Raw genomic sequence first — 23,156 nt, 5'->3', positions numbered from 1 at the left:
GTAAGACTAAGCAATCGTAAACTCAAAAACACCAGACACATATAAACTTTAAACATATCCTTATCCATCTTCTGGTATATTCCTTTGGTTTCAATACATCAATACCTTACAACATGGCAGTTGTCTCTAATACTTTCAGCTTTAACAGCAAATATCAGTAAACTCCACTTTAAGCCTACAGAAAAGCATCCTAAGAGACTCAAACAGGCTATACTTTTCTGTTGAGAGTCTATTGTAAGTTGGGAAGTGTTTGAAACTCCTTGGAGAACTAGATTACAAGTACCCAGACATTACAGAGAGCTACACACATGGTTTCATTTTACACTGCATTTGCTTCACAGCGTATCAGAGCTCAGAGAAAACCATACTGAGCTCAGATTAAAGGTTCCTCTGTGGCCTTTCCTCTGTTCCACCCGCATGCGTACACACACACACACACCTCCGTCCAGCCGCTGCTGCACTACATCGCAAGCTCTCTGATCAATTTAAGAGACTTACGATCAGATATAGCCACTATATTCTACGTGCTCCTAATGTTAATGTGAGTATGTTTAATGAAACGAATCGATTAAACCAATAGCGCTAATGGGACTTCACATATTGTGTATACGCAGTTTAAATGGGCCTCTCTGTTACTGCCATCTAAAGACGCTTTACAGAGTGATGGTGAGCAAATACAACAAAACTTTGATACCAGCACATGAGGACGCTGAGGACGTTAAGAACTTGAGAGTAGGTCTGCCACCATACGTTTTGTGTTAGAATATGCCGACATATTGGCTCATTCATGGTAACTAAGTAAAAACAATGGTTAATAATGAGGTTGTGTCTATGCTACCTCCTGGCTTTCTTCAATCAATCAAGCTGTTATACTACACACCAATCTGCTGGAGTCGTTTAGCCACACTCTGATAATCTGTTTACATCCTTTGTATTCCATAGGAGGATGGATCCACCTTTGTGAGTGTTGGTTCTTCCCAAGGTTTCTTTACCCAGCTTTACGAAGGTCGTTCTTCAGCTTTCATGGGTTGTTGATCTTTTGTCTTAATACTGATTTCAGTACAGCAGCATCCTCAAAATCCAGTCCTACATGAAACCCCTTAATGCTAGTCATTCAAAGACACACAAAGCACTTGATGAGGAAGCTAAACAAACATCTCTCACTTACCTTTCTTAGTTCAACTGTTACTTCGTTACGATGTCTTCGCATAGTCTGAAAGAGAAAAAGAGAAAGATGGGGAAAAGGTAAATAACAATTGTGTGACTTGGAAAATGCAGAAATCTGAAACCAGACAATAGTGGCATCTAAAAAAAAATAATCAAATAAATACATTTTTCACTCACTAAAAAACAACTTGATGTGCAGTTATGTTTTGGGCAGATCAGTAAATGTTTACAGAACACCCTGGAACTTGCCAGAAGAGGGCATAAAACGTTTCTGTTAAAGCTCCTTCTTTTTAGAGGCAACTTTTGAGTAGTGCAACTCTTGAAGAGAGATCAATGACTTGATCAGAATACCTGTAATAATCTGGTGTGTTCTTGCATATAACAGTCAGCCACCCCTAGTAGTGATTTGAGGAACATTAGAAAGTCTGCGATATATGCAGAACACCCTTTGATCACATGTGATGCATCTCATAACATTTTTCATCAGGATAATGCTCACCCATACAAAGCAAATGTTCTAAAGTATGTGCAATCCCTTCTTGCTTTTGCTGTTTTTGTCAATAAGGGTATATTGTTTTATCACGTTATAAAGGAATAAATAACGTAACCAGTTATGATGCCAGACAAATAAGCTGACCCCTAGCTGGTCATAATTCAAGTTTTGCTGCTTTAATGTGAAACCTCAAATCTCAATTCCAAATCTGCACTGCTGCCTCTGATCTGATTGTGTTTTATGAGGGCAGCCCAGCCTAAGACGAAACTGCCTAATAATAAATGAGGTGTAATGTGCATCCACAATGAAGAGGCGATCAGCAGCCTCAGGTCTGGCCACTCCACAGAACAAAGAGGCAAGCAGCCATGGTAGCCATGGTGATGGGAGAAACCCCCAGCTGTCACTCAGCAGTGCAGAGAGGGGTCCATTTAACTAACCACATGCTGAGCAGATTCAGTCAGAACCGCTCCATACAATCGACAGCACCACAACCTGACAGAAGGGACAAGCTTAGTGTGTCATTACTTCATCAAACAGCGCTTTCTGAAGTGTTGATGTAGCGTGGACTGTCATGTCTTTGACAAGTGACAGGAGAAGCAAGCCCATGACAACTCTATTCCCAAATCAGTTAGTCAGATCTGATGACTGTCTGTAAGCATGGGTGTCAGTTCTATTCTCTCTCGTTCTATAGAAATTACGGCCAAATCTGTAACCAGACTCTAGAGGCAATAGAGGCCAGAGACCAGAGCCAGATTGGCCTATTAATTTGTTAATCATAGTCCCATGCAAAAGTGTGTCTCAGTCCACCTTCATTGAGTATACAGCGCATCAAAAACAGTAAGTATTTAAAAAAATTGTAAGTGTAACAGTTTCAACTGTAAAAGTGAAGTTCATGTATTTTATTATAAAATTATTTACAATTTCAATCAACTGACAGTGCCGTCAATCAGTTCTGTTTGGTACTAAGAGGAACAGAACCTAATACAACCCAGTTTAACCCCTCAAACTGCTAAAAGAAGTTATCAATATATCAATATGCAAAAGCAGGCAAAATCACCAGCCAAAAACACAAATACTAGCAAAATATCCTGCATATGATTTGTTTCTATGTAAAAATGTGCCAATATTAATACAGGTAGATCCAGAAGATTTTTGCAAAACAAACAACGCAGGCAGGATCATGCAAAGAAGAGACTGAAAACATACTGTAGAAAATAGCGCAAACACTGATTCAACTAATTCAACTAAGAATATCATTAATTATCTAAAAATTTGTTTGTGGTGTAATGGGCGACATAATTTGAGATCTATTTGCGCCACCTACCGCAATTCAGGATGATATATTGTAACTATAAGAGTGGAGAATACACTGTTAATGCTGCAGTTACTTTCTACAAAAATAATTAATGATGTGTGTGACTTGAGCCTCATTTAGCCGAAGCACTGTCTGTGATGTGAAGTTGCGCTAGTGGTTAGCCTGTTAGAGCTTAGCCGTTTTAGAAGTTAGCCTGTTAGCCTTTAGCTTGTTAGCATTAACTAAGAGCTTACTCCCTCAGACACTATTTTTTATTAACAGCTGTACTAACCTGCCTGATACTATGTGTATCTGTACTAGAGGCTAGCTTAGCAAGTAAGCTACAGAACCCAACACCACAGAAAAAAACGCTCAGGTCTGCGCTTTGTCCATCTAAGCGCTCAATCACTCTTGTCTAAACGTTGGAAGTGTTTAAGTAAGACAGAGTTCAGTGCATTCTGTGGTGAACAGAATGTTAGCAACCATGCTACATTTCCATTTCGTGCTACATTTCCTGTATGACTGAGTGCAATGTTCACTTAGTTCGTAAACAAACTAAACCTTGTATCTCTTTCAGTTTGAAAAGAACCCAGAATTTGATGGTATTGTCCCCGTAACAATGTAGGCATATTTTGTTATATTTTAGTAATCAAAATTGAGTTCAGTAAATATAGTACTTTTGGGCAGCAGACAATTTTTTCTTTTATCTGTGTAATTGCAGATGATAATGAATGAAAAACAAAAACTCCTCCTAAAAGTCTGAATGGAGAACAAATAAATCCTATTTAATTGGGCACTACAAAGGGAAACTAACTGTTGGAATTACATGTCATTAAAACAGATGGGGAATGGGGACAGTTACATATCTTACTGCAACCAGCCAGCAGATGCTCTAGAATGGTGGTGGCTTGATTTATTAGAGACATTGCACTCTCAATGGTTTCTACAGTCATCAGTTAGCTCTAATAGGAAAAGAAGTGTTGACTTACATATGTGGCTCACAAATGTTAAAAACCCTAAAGATTGGTGGTCTATATGTAAGGACCTACTCTCCTTTTTGATTTTTGGAAACATTTAGACAGACATGGCTGAAAACTAAACTCAACAGGGATTTGTGGAGGGGGGTGGTCGTCTTCTCGCTGGAAATATACCCACGGCCAAACACGCAGAGATTCCTCATGTGGGGGCAACGGGGGTCGAGGTGAGAGATCGTGTTTGGTCTTATGACTGGGCATCTTAGTTCATGTTACAGCAGTGGAGCCCCACCATGGACTTGAGCAACTCAAAGGCCACAGAGACAGATTGGGGTCGAGAAAGGGAGACTAGGAATATGTTACACAAATGTCAATATCGGCACTGCTGATTGAATTCCACTTGGCATTTGGAATATTGAGAAATTAGCCGGGCAGCTCACAGTCATGACTATTATATACCGGCTGATGAATGAAAATTGCAGTTTATAAGTAATTGAAGACATTGAGTGCAGTAATCTTTCAACTGTTTGTTAAATATATTAATAACTGAAAAAACACACATAGTGGTTCAATTTCCTCAAGTTCTAAAGAAATGAACCGCTAGTTTCCTGTTCAGAGGTGAGTATCATTGGCCTGTAACCTGCACCTAACCCTTGCTAGCACTGCTGGAGTAGCATTAGCATTACCTGCTAACCATGCTCGCTATTTTACTGTTTAGAGGGGAGTATTACCGGCCTATAGCCTGCTCCTAACCCCGACTAGCACTGCTGGAGTGGTTAGCCACTAATACTTATGGTCCTCAATAGTGCTGGAGAAATTTGGTAATCTAAGCTTACTGATAGGTGGTAGCTACATACATATGTTCAGATCCATGTATCCAAATGTTTAATATTTTCTATGCTGATGGATGCTGGACATACAAACTACAGTTCTGTGTATATAAGTGCTATATTACCTACACTGTGTGGGTAATGAGTCACAGCAGGCTGAAAGCCGGGCAAAAGCAGTGGGGAAACACTCCACGAGCCAGAGGCCTGAAGCTTCCCCTAGTGACTTGACAGCTTGGCACTGCTGAGACCAACATAATGACACAGTATGTGTGTGCGTTTGTGCGAGTGAAAGAGACATTGAGTGAACGAGCAAGTGTCTGTGTGTGTGTTTTTGTCTGTGCGTGGTGGAGGCCGCTGATACTTTGGGAAGACATGCTGGTGCTGGCGCACCTGACATGCTGGAGGCAAACCTCATAACAACAACTACACAGCACCCGCGAGTGCCAGGCTGCAACAAGGCTTATCCCGTTTCCATAGCCACTTCCGGCTCTGGCAAGCCTCAAGCCTGGCTTTGCTGTGTTCCCATACCACCTTAAAACCATCTCAAAAAGTTCTGCTTTAAGCTGAACCTTCACCATGGTGGAACTACGTGCCAGTGCCTTTTAATGGGTATTGCTAATGTTGACCCAAATATACTCTAGTTGTGGTTTAAGGAAGATTCCAAGTAGAGGAACTGATAAATGTGGGTTAAATGTGACCACAATGCTCTGTCAAAGGTTTTTGGCTGATTTGGAGGCACTCCATTGCAGCCCTGGCAGCTTTGAATGGGTGGGGCAAGGACGTTATCAGCAACTAACATTTATGCTTTGAAAGTTTTCAAAAGGGCAAAAGTACCCCCTACAGTTTTACATGATCAGCATGTCAACAGCCAATACAATGGCTAACAATAGCTTGTGCATGTCAATGTTCTATGCATTAAAAAAAAAAAAGAAAAAAAGAACCAGCTTGTTGGCTCCTCTGGCTGCTCATATCAACCAAAATTCTGTGACCACCAGACTGCCTGTTATTTCACCATGCAGGGACACAGCGACAGCATGCTTCTTCTGCTTCTATTTATAATAATTTCATTCAGACATTTTAGCACTACCACTTTTTAGCAACAGCAATATTTACAAATCCTGTTCTTCAAAAAGGGCAGTCTTTACAAAACATCAAGGTGTGATTTTTCCATACAAAACTTAATCCCAGCCATGGATTATTTTCTCACAAAAATTAAAAAATGCGATGTGGTCCCAGACTATGACTAATCCTTTTTCAGGAAACCAGTCCCGTTACACTAAAATATGGCTTAGGCAACTCAACAGGAACTAGGAAAATGCTAAAGACAGAATCACTTATCCATTCAAGCTGGGGTGTTTTACTAGAGAAATGCTGTCCATGCAGGACCATGGTGCTCCCCCAGTCCTAGAAATTCAGTGACCAATAACCAATGTACCCCCCTTGTCCTTCTCTGACCACATCCGAATCTCTGTATACTCTGTGAGAACTTTGGAATGAAACTCCTTTAAAATTCCAGAAATAGCTGAAGCAACAGTGAAGAGTTGGATCATCTTGCTTCATCCAGCATAGCACCTTCAGCACATGCCTGGCTGTCTCCAATGTAACCGACCTCTTCTAGATACACTCACTGTTTAGTCTGGACATTCCCAATGTGAGCTCCAGAGCTACATAGTCAAATGGCATCTCTCAATGGAAATACAAATACATGGTTGATTTCAGTCGCTGAGGGAAGAGCTCACAATAGGTTTTGCAATACGTAGCTAGAATAGACTTCCGAGAGAATGCAGTCTTGTGCAATATTGCATGTACAGCCTTGTACTACTACACTGAAAGGGGTCTAGGGATGTTGACAGGGCAGGGCTTCTTTACTGCCTTAGGATTAGTGCTCCAGTTTGAATACAGTAGTTGTATGTTCATTCTGACTACACATTATACACCATCATAGCCTCTGGGTCATACCAACAACAAGACGCTCAAGTCCAGTCATTTCCAAGCTTTTAGTCACACAAATATGGAAACTGACTTGGGCCTTTCTCAACCCTGACCCTGGAGGTGATTTCCATGCTCTCAAAACACCTGATTCAAGTAAGCAGCTCTTTATAAAAGAACTATGCCTTTATGAGCAGGGCAATGGGTCTTCATGTCCAAGGATGAGACAGGCAGGCTTAGCAAGCTCTAAATTCTGACAGTCTGCTAAAGGAACTGACCATGATCAAAAATATCTATTTTAAGATGCTGACGTTGAGCAGCTCATGACATTTATACAGAAAAGGCCTCAACACCTAAATTAACCACACTAGCTCAAAAGCGGTTCTGTTGACACCACAGATAAAATATTTTACATTTTAATGTCTTCTGGGCATTTAAGTCCCATGTTTAGCTGTTTCTATTGTCCTGAAGCGATGGAGGAAGCTAGGAACTGGAGCACTAGGCACAGGAAGCAGAGATGAAGGGAATGGCAGAAATATTCGTTGACTAAATCACATGATCAGAAAAATAACTGGCACCATACCACAATAATTATTAGTATCAGCCCTATATATACTGATAAATACAAAAAAAGACTTGGGCCTATTAGGGTTACATTGTGTTTTACATCCTTTTTTATGTGTTTTATGCTGATTCAAATAAATCATTATTAGCGCACTAGGTTAAATGTGCTTTTATGTACAGGGCTGTAGAGCTTCATGAACAGGCATGAGACAGGCTAGCTTAGCAAACATTAAACTCACTCAATTCACACTCAGCTTGGTCACCAAATGTGACTGACACAAAAGTCAGCATATTTTCTCATTAAACATCGGAATATTTCACATTTAAATGTCTTCTCTGCATTTGAAGGGCATTTAAATCCCATGCTCAGCTGTTTTGACTGCCTTGAACTGATGGAGAAAGCCAGGAACAGGAGCTGTAGCCACAGGAAGCAGAGACGGAGGGCATGGCAGAAATAATCGTGAAATAATCGTTGACTTAATTATGTAATCAGAAAAATACATCTAGCAGATTAGTTGAATAGCAAAACAATCATCTGTAGTGTATATGATAATATAGATAAAAAAAGAGTAAGGCCAATTGGGGTTGCTTAGCCCAGTGTTTCGCAAGCACTTTAATATTTTCCATGCCTTCAAAACACCTGATTCAAATAAATCAGGTCATTTTAAAAAGCACTAGGCTGGAGTTATTATGATCAGGAAATCGCCCGGTTCGAATCCTGTTCATGAAGCTTGCCATTAGTTACCGGAGCCCAGAGAGAGCACAATTGGCCTTGCTTTCTCTGGGTGGGTAGATGGCACTCTTTCCCCACATCACTCCAAAGAGTGATTGTCAATCAGCACAAGGCACCTGTGAGCTGATGTTTCAGAACCAAGTCACTGCACTTTTCTCGGAGTGCGCTGTGATGCTACTTTGCAATGGTACATCAGCAGCAATTCGAAAAGAGGTGGTGGCTGATTTCACATGTGTCGGAGGAGGTACGTGCTAGTCTTTACCCTCCTGGTGTTGGGGCATTACAAGTCCTAATGAGTGGGATGGGTAATTGGCTGTGTAAACTGAGGAGAAAAATGGGTTAAAACTAGGAAAAAGCAATGTGTTTTTATGTATAGGGCTGTGCAGCTTCATGACCAGGGGATGAGAGAGGCTGGCTTAGCCTGTGTAGAATTCAGACAGTGTGGTAGCTAGACATTTATCACATATTTAGTTATAACATTTTCTAAATTCTGTTGTACGAGGTGGCCCACCTCTGTCAGTCCAGTCAGTAGCCCATGACATTTATACAGAAACGGCCACTAGTTATAAAACGCAAGCCAGCTAGCTAGGTAGGTAACTAGTTACCTAACTAGCTATCTATCTTCGTTAGCTCCCTGGCTGGCTTAGCTGAGCTAAGCTAAGCTAGCTAATCGACGTTAACACCGGTACAGAATCAAATTCTCGCTGTAAAACCCTCACTTTTAGAGCAAAAACTAGCTCTTAAACTGTCATTCAAGAGGTTTCCGTACATTATGATGCGATAATGTGTCACGTCTGTCCGCTGCGTCTTTTTAAAAATTATATTAAGTTGTGTTAACCTTACAGTAAGCTAGCATTAAGGTAACCTAGCTAACCGGCGTTAGCGGGCGAATCCAGTGAACTCAGCCCAGCTTCAGTTCGGCCTCGTCGGTCAGAGCGACGGCAGCCGGGCCTGGGAGGTCCAGACCGCTGAATAAAGACATGTGTACAGACATTTTACCGCTAGGCTTTAAAAAGCTGTGGTAATGAGAAATTAGAGTTTAGCGACATTTCAGCGATTAAATAGGCCTTATTGAAGGCCGCGCCCGCTCCGCATGCGATGGTGGCAGCTGGCGGTGGAGGAGGAGGAAGGTTTTCCGGTGTTCTGCCTTTTTGTGCTCCCCTGACGAACTGTGCTCCCCTGACGAACTGTGCTACCATAGTGTAGATTTATAGGTCAAGCTGCCTGCTTATAAACCAGGAGCTGGATATGACATTTCTATTAAAAAAGTGCTTCTGGCAGAAGAATAGGACAGTTATTTGGACGCCTTATATCAAGGTAGCTAGGGTACTTTATGTAATATGAATGGCCATGTATATGTACAGTTGTCTAGCTACCTAACTCTCAAAAGGGTAGCTCTTATCTAACCTAGCTAGATAGTTAATAACAGTAACAGCTCACACAATTATCAAAAGACATACCTTTGTCTCGTTGTTAAAGGAACTGAATTAGCTAAATTACATGTATGATCAGTGTGTGACATATCTATAGATACATAAGCTAGTTATATGTTTGTATGTGTATGTGTGTGTGTTCACTATTAAATGTCTTAATCTATAATAATGTATTCTCTTTTTTTAAGGTGTATCCAATTTGACACAATCAACCCTGTGAATGTAATGTTTAAATACAAAAATAAAAAGTAAGGAAGAATATGCCTGTGTGTATTTGTTAGTTATTAAATAATGCCTAAGCATTAATTTATTTTCTTTCTCTCTTTGTCAAGTCGTATTCCAAAATGTCACAATCACCTCTGTGCATTTACTTTTTAAATAAAGAAAACAAGAAGTTAGCTAACTACGATGCGCCAAAGGAAGATGATAAAGAATTATAATGATAAAACAAATGAAAATGTTTAAAATTGTGCGTCAGCGCATGCGCAAAGCTGCTAAGAAGCACGTATGGACGGGTAACACAAACCGACATGACACGAACTATCAAATCCTGCTTAGCTTCATCCAGCTCGACTAGCAAGGCCCGCAAAATAGAGGCCAAACACGTGTAAAATCGAGCCTTGTGCCTTCAAAAAGGCACAGGGTGAAACCGCAGTTAACATGCCGCTATAAAACTGACGTACCTCGACATCTCGCCCCTTGTTTTTAAAGCTCTTGATGCGGTGGTTTTCCAAGCCGGCGTTTTCGGCCATGGCTGAGCCTGTGTGTGTTTCTCTGCCTGTAGTCCGACGCTCGGAGCTCCGGCGAGGGGAAGTAGACAGTAACACTGAAAGTGACGAGGCGAGCGGTGCTGGTGGGGCAGCAGCAGCAGCCAGACGTGACAGGACGTGGTGGGGTGTAGGGTGGGAGGGGGCCGGAGGAGCCGGGAGGAGGAGGAGGAGGAGCCCAGAAAGGGATTTATTTCAATCAGAGACGCGCCAGAGCCGGTGGTGTTCCGTCCAGTTATGGTATCCATCGATACGTGCTTCCCAAAGGTACTGCGCATGCGCTGACAAACACTTTTTAATTATTTCTCGTGTTTTTTTTAATATAATAAATCTTTTTTTTTTTGTGCATTAAACAACCTGGACTCACTGTCAATGCACAAAAGTATAAATGGAAATGAATAAGAATGAATACAACAAATATTATTGTTATTATTTTTTGTTTATGCGTCCAATTACCCAACCCACTCATTAGGAGTCCCCCTATCACTAGGGTAAAGATTAGCACGAGGGTAAAGATTAGCACATCCCTCCTCCGATACATTTGAAATTAGCCTCCGCCTATTTTCGAACTGCTGCAGATGCAGGATTGCCAAGTAGCATCATAGCACACTCGGAGGAAAATGCAGCGACTGAGTTCCGATACATCAGCTCAGATGCCTCGTGCTGCAGACATCACACTTTGGAATTATGTGAGGAGAGAGTGCCATGTACACACCCAGAGGGACAATTGTGCTCTCTCGTGGCTCCGGTAGCCGGCGGCAAGCTACATGAACAGGAATCGAACCAGCGATCGGTTGATCATAGTGGCAGAGCTTAGCAACAATTATTAATAAAAAAAAACACGAATGCAGTTTGTAATGACCTCTCATTTGCATTACTTTTTTAATGATACAGTGATTTGTGCTATCTAAATATAGTAACTCTACATTTACTGTGACAATAATATTGTGCTTCTTTCGTATTTGTACAGTTAAATATACACTAGGGTAGCACAGTTTGACAGGGTAGCACAACTTGACAAAACACCGGTTTATGGAGAGCCTACCTACCCATGCGCTTTATATTTCCCCAAGTTATAACATAAAATAACTGTGCACCGCTAGATGGAGCCCACTAGGGAGTCCTCAATGAATGGGGGAGAATGGGGCTAATCAGCTAAAATGTATAATTAAAAACAATAACTAATTAGTACTATTATTGTTTATTTAAATTTGTAAAACATAATAAAGTATTTCGTTAACTACACAAAGAAAGGTTACATTTATGCTCAATATTTCTGAAGCAAACAAAATTTGTACAACAGATTCGCTAGCATTTCTGCTACTGTGTGCTTCCTGAATGGCTCGATGTGAGCTAAGTCTGGAGATCACATATGTATAAAGTACAAAGACAGTACATGGAGACTTGGGACAAGGACAGTTATTAATATTTTAACCAATTCACCATAAAAGGTCACTAGCTGGTCTATCACCAGTGTAAAATCAACTAAAGCAGCACTTAGAAGTGTTTTTTATGTAAAAACAAGTGATTAGAGCTCATTAAAAGACTGAGATTAACTCTTTATAAACAAACGCAGATCAACTATATTATAATATAAGTATTATCCCTTTCTTCTCCTCCATACTCTGACAAATAAAAGCACGTAGGACTCTAAACAGGACCAGCAGTGGTCTCCATATTTAAAGGTGTTGAAGGTTTTGAATATGGTGTATCTAAAGTACAAGATATACAGTCAAGTCAAGTTGTTTATTGTCAACACTGCTTATTAAATAATAAAAGAATCAGAGACACTAAATTCTCAATACAACACAGTTACAGACATAGACATATAGACAATAGTGCAATATAAAGAGTTATGTAAGAGAGTGTACCAGTAGATATGATGGCGGCATTATTGAGGTAATGACAGTATCAGTATATATGACTATAACTATATGTATTACTATATTACTATATTCATTACTGGATATACAAGCAAATAATGTCAGCAGCTCTGAAACATTTTATATCATTCTGTGTTGAGGAAACGTATACATGTTATATTATAAAAAGGGTTAAACATTAAGAAACTGTGATTTTTGGTCAATTGCTCCATATGTACCCATTCATTTGGAACTCACTCGGGAGCGCCCCCTGGTGTCCGACAACAGCAGCAGACGTGCTTAGGTGGACATTCTCCTCTGTAGGTAGAGAGTCTGGGAGCTTTATTTAGAGGTGGGTAATCCAGGTCCAAAAAGTAAAAATTCATCCCAGGTTTTTGTGCCAACTGCCTGGGCGGCTCTGCTGCAGGTACAAAACCCTGGAGTGGATTTATACTCTCTAGACCTGTATTTCCCACTTCTAGTTAAACACATTAGCTAGCAACCGAGCTAAAAGCGGTACAGTGGATTTACGTCAGTTTGCGTAAATGTTGCGCATGTTCCAGCAGATGACCCAGCTAACGTTAGGGGTCTCCGTACGGCACAAGCGTATGTAAGAGATGCGTCAAATGTAGGGTTTGGGGTGTAAATATACAGACACAGCTCTGGAAAAAATAAGAGACCACTTACATTTCTGAATCAGTTTTGCTGATTTTGCTATGTATAGGTATATGTTTAAGTAAAATGAACATTGTTGTTTTATTCTATAAACTACAGACAACGTTCCTCCCAAATTCTAAATAAAAATATTGTCATTTAGAACATTTATTTGCAAAAAATGAGACATGGCTGAAAAAAAGATGCAGAGCTTTCAGAGCTCAAATAATGCAAAGAAAATAAGTTAATATCCATAACGTTTTAAGAGTTCAGAAATCAATATTTGGTGGAATAATCCTGGTTTTTATTCACAGTTATCATGCATCTTGGCATGTTCTCCTCCACCAGTTTTACACACTGCTTTTTTGGATAATTTCAACTTAGTTTGATGGTTTGTGATCATCCATCTTCCTCTTGATTATATTCCAGAGGTTTTCAATTTGATAAAATCAAAGAAACTCATAATTTTAAGTGGTCTCTTATTTTTTCTTCCAGAGCTGTATATATATTTGCTTCACCATGTTAGAGAGGTTTTTCTCTCACGTGCTAGCTGTGAAACTCACACTCTCACACCCCACTTGCCATTTCTCACACCTTTTCAACGACCTCTCATTCGTTCCCCTCAAAAACAACATCCAAATGAATGGGACTAGAAGGGCAGTATTGTGCTTTTCCTGGTCAATCACACCTGATTCAACTAACCTGTTAATTGCCAAGATCAGTAGATTTGTTGGAGCAGGGAAATTAACAAACTCTGCTAGCTCATGCTGCCCAGCCATACTCTAAACTGTGAGTTTTAGCCTATTTGTCATTTTATAATTTTTATAATACCTAAAAAATTATACAGACCACACATTAAGATTTTTGTATGTATCAAACAAAAGGAAAAAACATGTCTTACATTTTACAATGTTAAGTAAATAAAAAATAATAATTTCCTTTCGTAATATAGGGTATTTTTGAGCAAGAGTAAGTTGGACTTTCAGTGATACAGGGAAAAGTTAGAAGAGAAACCTGACCCTGTTGGGTAATATGTAGTCCCTCCACTTTAAATCAGTATTTAGCTTCCATGTAGACTATTTCCTTTGATTAATGAATTTGTTGCTACATATCTATTAGTGTTTAATATCAATGTCCTTTTAAGCAAGTCTGTTTACTTTTTAAGTATCGTTTAATTATTTCTAGTCACTCCAGTTTCTATGAATCGAGAGAGACTATATAAAAAATTACTGTTTAAAAAAAAAAATATATATATATTGTTATAATTCTTAAGAAGATTTTTTGGCTGTTGCAAATTGCCACATTGGAGAGGGGTGACTTTTCCCACTAGTTCAACAATATTATGGACCCTCCTTCACTCAAGTTGAAACCAAAAAGGTGATTGGCTTTTTTGTGATTGGCTCCCATTTATGTCAACCAGTGACAGATCACTTCATTTAGAAAATCATTTGCAAAACCAATAAATTCACAACACTTTTACCAAAGAGCAACGTCTTTATTACAGTACGAACAAATAACCCACAAATAACACAACTGATTAGTGCATACAAAACATTACAGATATTTTCATATAGGCTATTTTCTTTACAATTTATAATGTGATTCTGAAGAGATAAACAGTATAACTTAAAACCAAATATAGCAGAGTATGTCATTTCATTTAATTTGGGTATAAAACACTCAATATAGGCACTAGCTCTTCCTTTCTGCCATTATTATTTGATATGATTTACTTTCCTTGTTACAAAATGTCAGTTGAGTAAAGTATCGTGATGGAGATAAACGTTACACAGCATGGAAAATGTAGTGCTTATCATATCTATAGACCAGGTTATATAAACAGAGATCCAGTGAATAATAATGGCCAATAATGGAGTAGAACACAAAACAAACTTCCGAAGAGATAGAGATAGGGATATGGAGCTACAGTGTGTGAGAGAGAGAGATAGAGAGAGGTGGAAGAAACAACTAGAATATAAAGATTTTCATTTAAGAAGATTGTGTCAAAACAATTCTAGATTTGGTTTAAATTTGTGCATCACTTCCATCAGTTTTGCAAAATGAGTGTAAAAATAATGTTGTATACTTTATCTTAAATATTTTTTCATAGAAACGTAAGGTCAGTTATAATGAATTGTGTCTGTTAAAAACCTTCAACAGATTACCCTCCCTCATGCTTGTCCAACTTTCAAGAATTTATAACAATCACATCACATTCATAAAACATTAATACATTTTAAGAGTATTTTTAAAATCAGCCGCTTTTTAAACTCATCTTCCAAAAATACTTGCACCCAGAAAGAATCAACTGACAGGAATTAAACTTGACTAGACATGCCTTAGAATGACAGTGGATCATCTTTAGTGACAAGTCCTGCTTTTGTCTTGGTCTTCATTACAGGTACTTTGAAAGGCCAACATCACATTAGATTAATGAGGTCCTGCAATCAATCAGTAACCACACACACTCATGTACTATTTCAAAAGGACAATGCCTGTCCACATAAGGCCCCTCTCAAGAGCTTGCCTTGAAGACACAGATACTAAACAGTAGCCAACCGCATCTCCAGATCCTTTCACATTTTTAGAAATGTGTGGGATGCTATTGGGCACAATATTAACAATCCTACTGCAAAATCTGCAGGAAATGTTTTAGAATATTCAAACTGCATGGGATATATAGTCACAGGACACCATTAGGAACCTCTACAAATCCATGCTTTACACATGCGTTACACACTACTTCTGTATGTGTAGCTCAATAAATACCATTACAATCTGATACTTCCTTCTGGGTGCGACTATTCTTGCACAACTGTTTCTTTGACGATGAGTGTATCTAAAAGCTGAAGCAGAGTGCCAGAAATGTATATGATTTTGTATTTTGAGTCTTTTAAATTAAATAACCCAAACAATAATGACTAAAGTACATAAAAAGAGGGCAAAAGTGGAGTGTTTTGAGTGTTCTGCCAACATGAATCTATTCTACATGAGCAAAAATCACTGAAGATGTAACACTGGCAAGATGTACTGTTGAGCCGACAGAGCAAAGCTTCAGCCACAGAATCACTAACATACACAGCTGGATTGCCATGTCTGGGTTGCGCTTGAGATCTAGTAGCTGGAACAGCAGACACAGGTGACAGGAAAGCTGATGTGCATGAAGAGAACCAGGTGAAGATCAGAATATCTGTTGCTCGAAAAGAATCTTTTGGTAGCCTTGTGGAGGAGGATGGTAGAAATCAGTAAACTGACAGTCGAGTATTGCACTGTCATCCACTGCAAAAGAAAAAAGAAAACAGTTACAGAAGGAAGTGTATGAGGTGTATATGGTATATTTAATACGGGAAAGACTAATTGTAAATGTGTTATTTACCCTAACATGATTAGAGTCATAAGATAGCAATGGTGATATCTTGTGAGTCAAGATTATTGGAAACCAGATGGGTACCAGATAAATGGGATATTCCATTTGTGAAGTTGTGCAGGTATTTAACAGTGTGTACTTTGTGTATAAACATACGTAAACTACCTGTGCACTTTCAAAGCTCTTAGTGTCTCATTTTAAATATCAGGGCCGTCAGAATCCTACCAATGAAGTGTGGAGCTACTTTAAGTTTGTTAACAGTGTAAAAATAGCAATTTCTTTGCATAGGCAAAGCTATGCCCCTATCGCTAGCATCGTAAGCTTGTTAGAAGCATCGGCTAAAAGCGCTGTATTTCAAAAAGCTGATGTCTGGATGTTGTTTAAATGTGAAAAGTACTGATATTTAGTGAGTAAATATGTAATCTGTTTTGTTTTGGCACTTTTGGGGTTGAGTGTAAACTGTGTGAGTGAGCTATTTACCCATCTCCCATTGCGTTTCTGCCCCAGGACTTTGTGTAATGCGATACTGTTACAAATAACAATTATATTGTCTAATTGTTGCAGCCCTAAAGTCCTGTAAGCTGTAATGTAGAGCTTAGATTCTCTGCCCGAACCCGACCTGACCTGAGGCCTGACCCGAAATCGGGTCGGTTCGGGCCGAGATTTCCCACCACATTCCTCGGGCCGAGTCGGGTCTGGCTCCAGAAAATAGTCTTAGATGTAGGCGTCTGTTTTTTAATTATATATTTATTTTTAAATAAAATAACGAATCTGAAAGTGAAACTAAACTAATTTATTTATTAGCGTTGTTTTCACTTCCGCAGTTGTAAAGCGGGGGGTGTTGTGCCGATTCTGTCCGCGAAGCCGGAGTCGGATTCAGCAGCGGATTCGGCACAAGCGTGGCGGCACCTCACGGTCCGCGGTGTTAGTTGTAAGCGCTCGCGCTAGCCGCAAAATACAACAGAAAACACTGAGGGAGCTGCAGAATTATGTATGGGACTAGAATATGAGCATGAGGAGATAAAAGAGAACCTTTACCTGTGAGTAACTCACATCAGAACAAGCAAATCTCTCTTTCTCTCTCTCTCTCTGTCTCTCTCTCTCTCTTTCTCTCTCTGTCTCTCTAAATAATAGTTTTATGCTATGTTACAGTGTTAATTAACATAATTTTGATCATATTTCACTCATTCAATCAGCCCGGAAACAGCCAGTTTATGGGGCGGGTCAGGTCGGGCCGGGCTCATGATGACAGCTTATGATTCGGGTCGGGTCGGGCTTGGGCAGAACGTGCACGGGCTCGGGCTGGGTCGGGTCGGAATTTTTGGGCCCGATCTAACCTCTACTATAATGTGGGCCTCCATGGATCACACCATTAAACCTTACTTAGGTGCGTCTAATCTTTTTTCTTTTTTTTCTTTTTTTTAAAGGAGTGTTTTTCATAGGTACTGACCACCGCATACCTAATTAACCTCATAAGCCCTGCCCTAATGTTTTGGAGATGTTCTGACCCAGTTATTAATTAATCACAGCTGACTAGGCACTGTAAACAAAGATAATACATTTATTTTCACTTCACTTCTCTCAGTGTATGTGATCTGGGACTTAGCAGTGTGTTTTAAAACTTTAACAATATTTACATGCTATAATCTGGCAAAAATGAGCCCTTTAAGATTCAAAGTATACATTAATATGAATGCTTGCAGGCCAATATAAAAAAAGTGTTAGCAGGAATGCTAATCACATGATTCAGTCTGCTCTGTACACAGTCATGCGGCAATGCTAATCACCAGATAAATTAACAAAGACTTAACAGACACACAGAATGTTCTGTACTGTTTCCAGAAACTGGAATGTTGCACAGTTGTATTCATTACTGTATGTATAAATAAGATTAACACAGTCTACTGGGGCACTGTTGTTGCAATGTGATTAATGGAAAGATAAATTGTTGTTTCTACAACAGTCAGGCGTACCGTATACTACAGGGAAAACCGTTCCTCGAATGCCTGACGCTGGACAGTTCATGTTCTTCCCATTCAGGTACAGATTCAGCTCCACATGGTCATAAGTTACACCCTGTAACATAAAACATTAAAATAAAGAAGTGTCAACTGCCTTGCTGCAATAAACAGATGAAAATTACAGTCTTAAGCAATATAATCAATATGAAGATGATGTGTTCCTTTGAACCGTGAAACATATATTTTTGTAAATAATGCCCATAGTAGATTTATGTAGTGTTAAATTAAAGTTATATTAGATTACACGTTATATTACATATGAAATATTATATATTACTTCTTATAATATACATTTTTGTGGATCCTATCATATTGTGTGTGTGTGTGTGTCAATCGTTCTCTGTCTGTCGGTCAGTTATTGTGTCTGTCTGTCTGTCTGTCTGTCAGTGTGGCGGTTGGTTGGTCAGTAAGTGTCTATCTGCCTGCCTGCGTGTCTGTCTTTCGTCGGTCAGTTATTGTATGTGTGTGTCGGTTTGTCTTTTTTTTAGTCCATCAGTCGGTGTGTATCTGTCAGTCTGTCTATCTGCCTGCCTGTCTGTCTGTCTGTCGGCCTGTCTATCTGCCTGTCTGTCTTTCGATCTGTAAGTCAATGTGTGTCAATCTGTCTCGGTCTGACGGTGTGTCTGTTGGTTGGTCACTGTGTGTCAGTTAGAGTGTGTCTGTCAGTCAGTGTGTCTGTCAGTCTATCTGTCCGTCTGTTTTTGTGTTATTTGGCCTGTTGGTGTGTCTGTCTGTTGTTCTGTCTGTCAGTGTGGTGGTTAGTCTGTCAGTTGGTGTGTCTATCTGCCTGCCTGCCTGTCTCTCTGTCTTTCAGTCAGTCAGTGTGTCTATCTGTCAGTCTGTCTATCTGCCTGCGTGTTGGTCAGTCAATGTGTTTATCTGTTGGTCTGTCTATCTGTCTGTCTGTCCTTTCAAGTCAGTGTGTGTGTGTGTCAGTCGGCCTCTCCATCAGTCAGTGTGTCTGTCTGTATGTGAGCCTATTGGTCTGTCTGTTTATGTGTCGTTCGGCCTGTTAGTGTGTCTGTCGGTTGGTTGGTCAATCAGTGTGTCTGTCAGTCAGTCGGTGTGTTTGTGTGTTGGCCGGTCTCTGTCTGTCAGTGTGTCTGTCTGTCTGTTGGTCTGTCAGTGTGTCTATTGGTTATTCCCTCAGCGTTTGTCAGTCTGTCTGTCTGTTTAATTTTTAAATCTTAAACTAAGGTAAACTAAGGACAACATCACACTACCTATAGCTAAAAGTTACATGAAGATCAAAGCTTCTAAAAGACAGGAAGAGCTGTATTGTCATGTCATCTGCACAAACAATGGAACAACCCAGTATTCCTCCAGGGCCTCAGCTCAACATACACGTCTTGTGTTTACAGGACTGCACAGTGCAAGACAGACAACAAATGATGCAATTACACAAGCAAACACAAGCTTAAACAGCCCAACAGCCCCATATAAAGCTCACCAATATGTCCCCTTCCTGTGGCAGGCTGTTAGCTGGCAGCTTGTTCTTCTCCTCGTTGTTATGGTATACAGTTCCATCCTGCCTCAGCACCAAGCTGTGTGCGTCTCTGCCCAGTGGGACCTGGTTAAGGTTAGCTTTCTGCGTCGCTACGCCGACTCCCCAAACACCTGCCAGGAGCCAAGAGTGACACGCTAGATGTCAAACTACTAGTGATCACTTTAGACAAGAAGGTGTGCGATATGGCCCTACAAAAATATCCTGATATTTCAGGGTATTTTTGCCATAATGATATTCTTGGCAAGAAAAAAATACGGCCACGAAATAAAGGTTATAATACAAATTTGAATGCAAAAATGCATATTTATCATAATAAAAAATATTGAAAATATTACCAAAACAAAATATCTATTTCTACACAAATTCAACATCCTGGCTCATTCACGTGAATAGGTTTTCCCGCACTGCTGAGGTCACATTCAAAAAGAATACTAAAAGTTAAAAATGGAATTATTGTGACAGGGAAACCAAGTACATAACATATGTGACAATGCAATGTATAGGAATAATAATTTTATTCATTATGTTTTTTTTAATAAAAGTGAACTCTCTAGGGCCAAAAAAAAAATCAAAAACATATTAAAGATACAAAGAAAAACTATTTTATTACCAAATTGAATCCAGCACAAAATTAATATTATTTTTTCACTGCATAATGAGGGTGGGATATGTGCAACTTTCTGTCAGTCTTCGAGCTTAGTGGAGGCAGCTCCTGTGCTCTGTGTTGTTAGGTTAAATTTCACCTTTTACACAGTGAGATAACATTGTTCTTAATGTCCCAAATATGAAAAAATATACACAGTCCAGAAGTGACATGAAAACTGCAAATGTTATTGGTCCAGTTACCTATTAATCCTAAACCTTATTCAGTACCTGCTATTATCACATAAATCAATAGTTATGCAATCCCATATATTCTGAATTCTTGAAACCCTAAACAGACATAAACAAAACTTATCAAAACTTAACCATCCTGTTATGTTCATTTGTCAATGCTGTTCCTGGGTCATATTGAGCCGGTGCATGTTTAATTATCCAAAAGATGTCTAAAACCAAAAATAATCCTAACAGTGTATATATTTAATTACTAACTCCATTGCTAATTATTATTTCAATATTTAGTGCAATGGTGTTCCTTCCAGGTGAATTAGGATAATTCACTAGTGTTTTTTCATGTTTTACTACTTTGTTAGTTTAAAAAAATCAACAAATAAAACACAATAGTTTTACAAAACATTTAAACATAACATTGCAATTTTGTTTTAGTATTTGGAGGGGGTGGTTGCAAATATGGGAGATGAACCATTTCATAGAATACGTTGATTACACTAATTAAGGCAAGCAGAAGAAGTATTTTTTCTTTTTCCTTTCAAAACAGGTCAGTTTGACCCATAACATAACAGGAGGGTTAAAGCTGTCAGTTCTAGCCATGTTTAAGCAGAAGCACAGCTGCAGCTGAACTTACCCGTGGACTGAATCTTAAACTCAAAGTAGCTCTTGTTTTGATGGAGAGGGGCATTTGCGATGCAGCCGCCTGTACCACATATTCTTCGGCCACTTTTCACAATTACGACATCAGTGCCTGAAACACCACATACACATTCACATTAATATAAGACAGTAAACACCAAAACTGGCATTAAAAACACAGGATAGATCATGAATAAGTTCAGAAAAAACATTTCAGCTATTAATGTAAAAATGCCTTAAGAGTCTAGTTACTCTTTAAGACCTATTTAAGTAGCCTAGAAAATAACCTCTGGCATGTGTGACTGTCTGGTAAAAACAGTTTTTTATGTAACTTAATTTGTAACAGACAGATAATTTGCTCCTCGGCTAAAACTGAACTGAATTGTACAGTTTAAAATACTTTGATGATTACTGAGATTAAATTTGTGATCAATTTATATTAATTAATCAGAGCATGTAATTAATTGGATTATATATTTAATCCTCTGACAGCACTTAAAACCTAAAAAAACAAACAAACAAATAAATACTAAACAATAATAACTGATACAAAAAAATGCTAAAAACAAACAAACAAATAAATAAATAATTGGAATTTCATAAAGCCTTAGGGTTAAACCCTAGAAGCTAGCCTACATTTAACAGACTTGTAGATATTAAAAAACAGATATTGTACCTTAAACTGATAAGCAGCCCAGATAATCTGAAATCACGACACTGTTACATCCTGGGTACAGAGTACATTTACATAGTAAAGAATAAGGAGCAAGCGTCCCCTACACTCGAGTATCTTGTCTGCACAGTGATTTGGGTGTTTTTAGAGTGTGTGTACAGTGAGTGTTTGTGTGTGTGTGTGTGTGTGTGGTATGTGTGTATACAGTGTATGTGTGTGTGAACAGTGTATGTGTGTACAATGTATGAGCATAAAGTGTATGTATGTGTGTACAGTGTATGTACAGTTTGTGTGTGTACAGTGTGTGTATGCAGTGTATGTGTGTATATATATACAAGGTGTGTTTACAGTGTATATGTGTACAGTGTGTGTATGCAGTGTATGTGTGTATACAGTGTGTGGGTGTATATATATACAAGGTGTGTATACAGTGTATATGTGTACAGTGTGTGTATGCGGTGTATGTGTGTATATAGTGTGTGGGTGTATATATATATATATATATATATATATATACAAGGTGTGTTTACAGTGTATGTGTGTGTACAGTGTATGTGTGTACAGTGTATGTGTGTACATACAGTGTATATGCAGTGTGTATTGTAGTGTGTATGTGCACAGTGTGTGTGTATTGTATTGTGTGTATGTGTACACAGTGTACATATATATATGTGTATATACAGTGTGTGTACGTTGTGTGTGTGTGTGTGTGTACATACAGTGTATATGTGTACAGTGTGTGTATGCAGTGTATGTGTGTATACAGTGTGTGTGTGTGTATATACAAGGTGTGTATACTGTGTATGGGTATACATACAGTGTATACGCAGTGTGTACTGTAGTGTGTATGTGTACAGTGTGTGTGTATTGTAGTGTGTTGTGTGTGTACAGTTGTGTGAGATCACATTACTCACCCATGTGATGTGTGTCCAGCTGGACGGTGGGCATTTCTTTCAGGGTTACGTGTCCGGAGCTCGCGCGGCCGCAGTCGAAGCAGCAGGAGAAGAGCGCCGCCATGGTGGAGTAGCGCTCACGGGAGGTGACGGGCGAAGCAGCTGTGATTATAAACCCGCTAAAGTCGGTAAACAGCGCTAATACCGCACCATCATTCCGAAGCTGCTCGCTCTCTCCTGAGCTCACATCCGTGCTGCCGAGCTTCCGGAGGTGACGTAGCCACCGCGCCTGCGTCAGCCATCGCAGAGCTATGAGAAGAACAACGGCGACATCTAGCGGCGCAACAGTGCAACAATAAATATCCGCATTAATCACCAACTCACACACAACTCAACAACACCATTACAGAAACACACAGTAAATTTACACTGCTGATAAAGACAGATATACAGCTTATATGTTGTAGCTAATGAGTGGACTAGTGGAATAAAACGCTGCCACTATAATCAAGAGATTGCTGGTTC

General features: G+C 39.3%; 2 protein-coding genes across 2 annotated transcripts in view; both read right to left on the bottom strand.

Moving 5' to 3' along the window:
- Positions 1-10,295, bottom strand: part of kpna3 (karyopherin alpha 3 (importin alpha 4)) — a 36,443-nt gene extending 26,148 nt beyond the window's left edge. The window contains exons 1-2 of the mRNA XM_007251329.4: positions 10,101-10,295; positions 1,169-1,213 (exon numbers count right to left, since the gene is read on the bottom strand). Of these exons, the coding sequence (XP_007251391.1) occupies positions 1,169-1,213; positions 10,101-10,169 (114 nt within the window). The 5' untranslated portion in view covers positions 10,170-10,295. The remainder of the gene's footprint in view (positions 1-1,168; positions 1,214-10,100) is intronic.
- Positions 10,296-14,174: 3,879 nt separating this feature from the next.
- spryd7a (SPRY domain containing 7a) lies at positions 14,175-22,920 on the bottom strand. Its single transcript, XM_015606351.3, has 5 exons — positions 22,653-22,920; positions 21,061-21,177; positions 19,539-19,705; positions 18,041-18,143; positions 14,175-15,979 (listed from the first exon to the last, which is right to left on the bottom strand). The coding sequence occupies exons 1-5, from the start codon at positions 22,753-22,755 to the stop codon at positions 15,882-15,884; spliced, it is 588 nt and encodes a 195-aa protein (XP_015461837.3). The 5' UTR covers positions 22,756-22,920; the 3' UTR covers positions 14,175-15,881.
- Between the last annotated feature and the right edge of the window lie 236 nt (positions 22,921-23,156).

The sequence above is a fragment of the Astyanax mexicanus genome, chromosome 21 (assembly GCF_023375975.1).
Source record: "Astyanax mexicanus isolate ESR-SI-001 chromosome 21, AstMex3_surface, whole genome shotgun sequence".
NCBI classification, from domain to species: Eukaryota; Metazoa; Chordata; class Actinopteri; order Characiformes; family Acestrorhamphidae; genus Astyanax; species Astyanax mexicanus.
The sequence above is the reverse complement of the archived record's forward strand: the minus strand, read 5'-3'. Positions and strand labels throughout refer to the sequence as shown.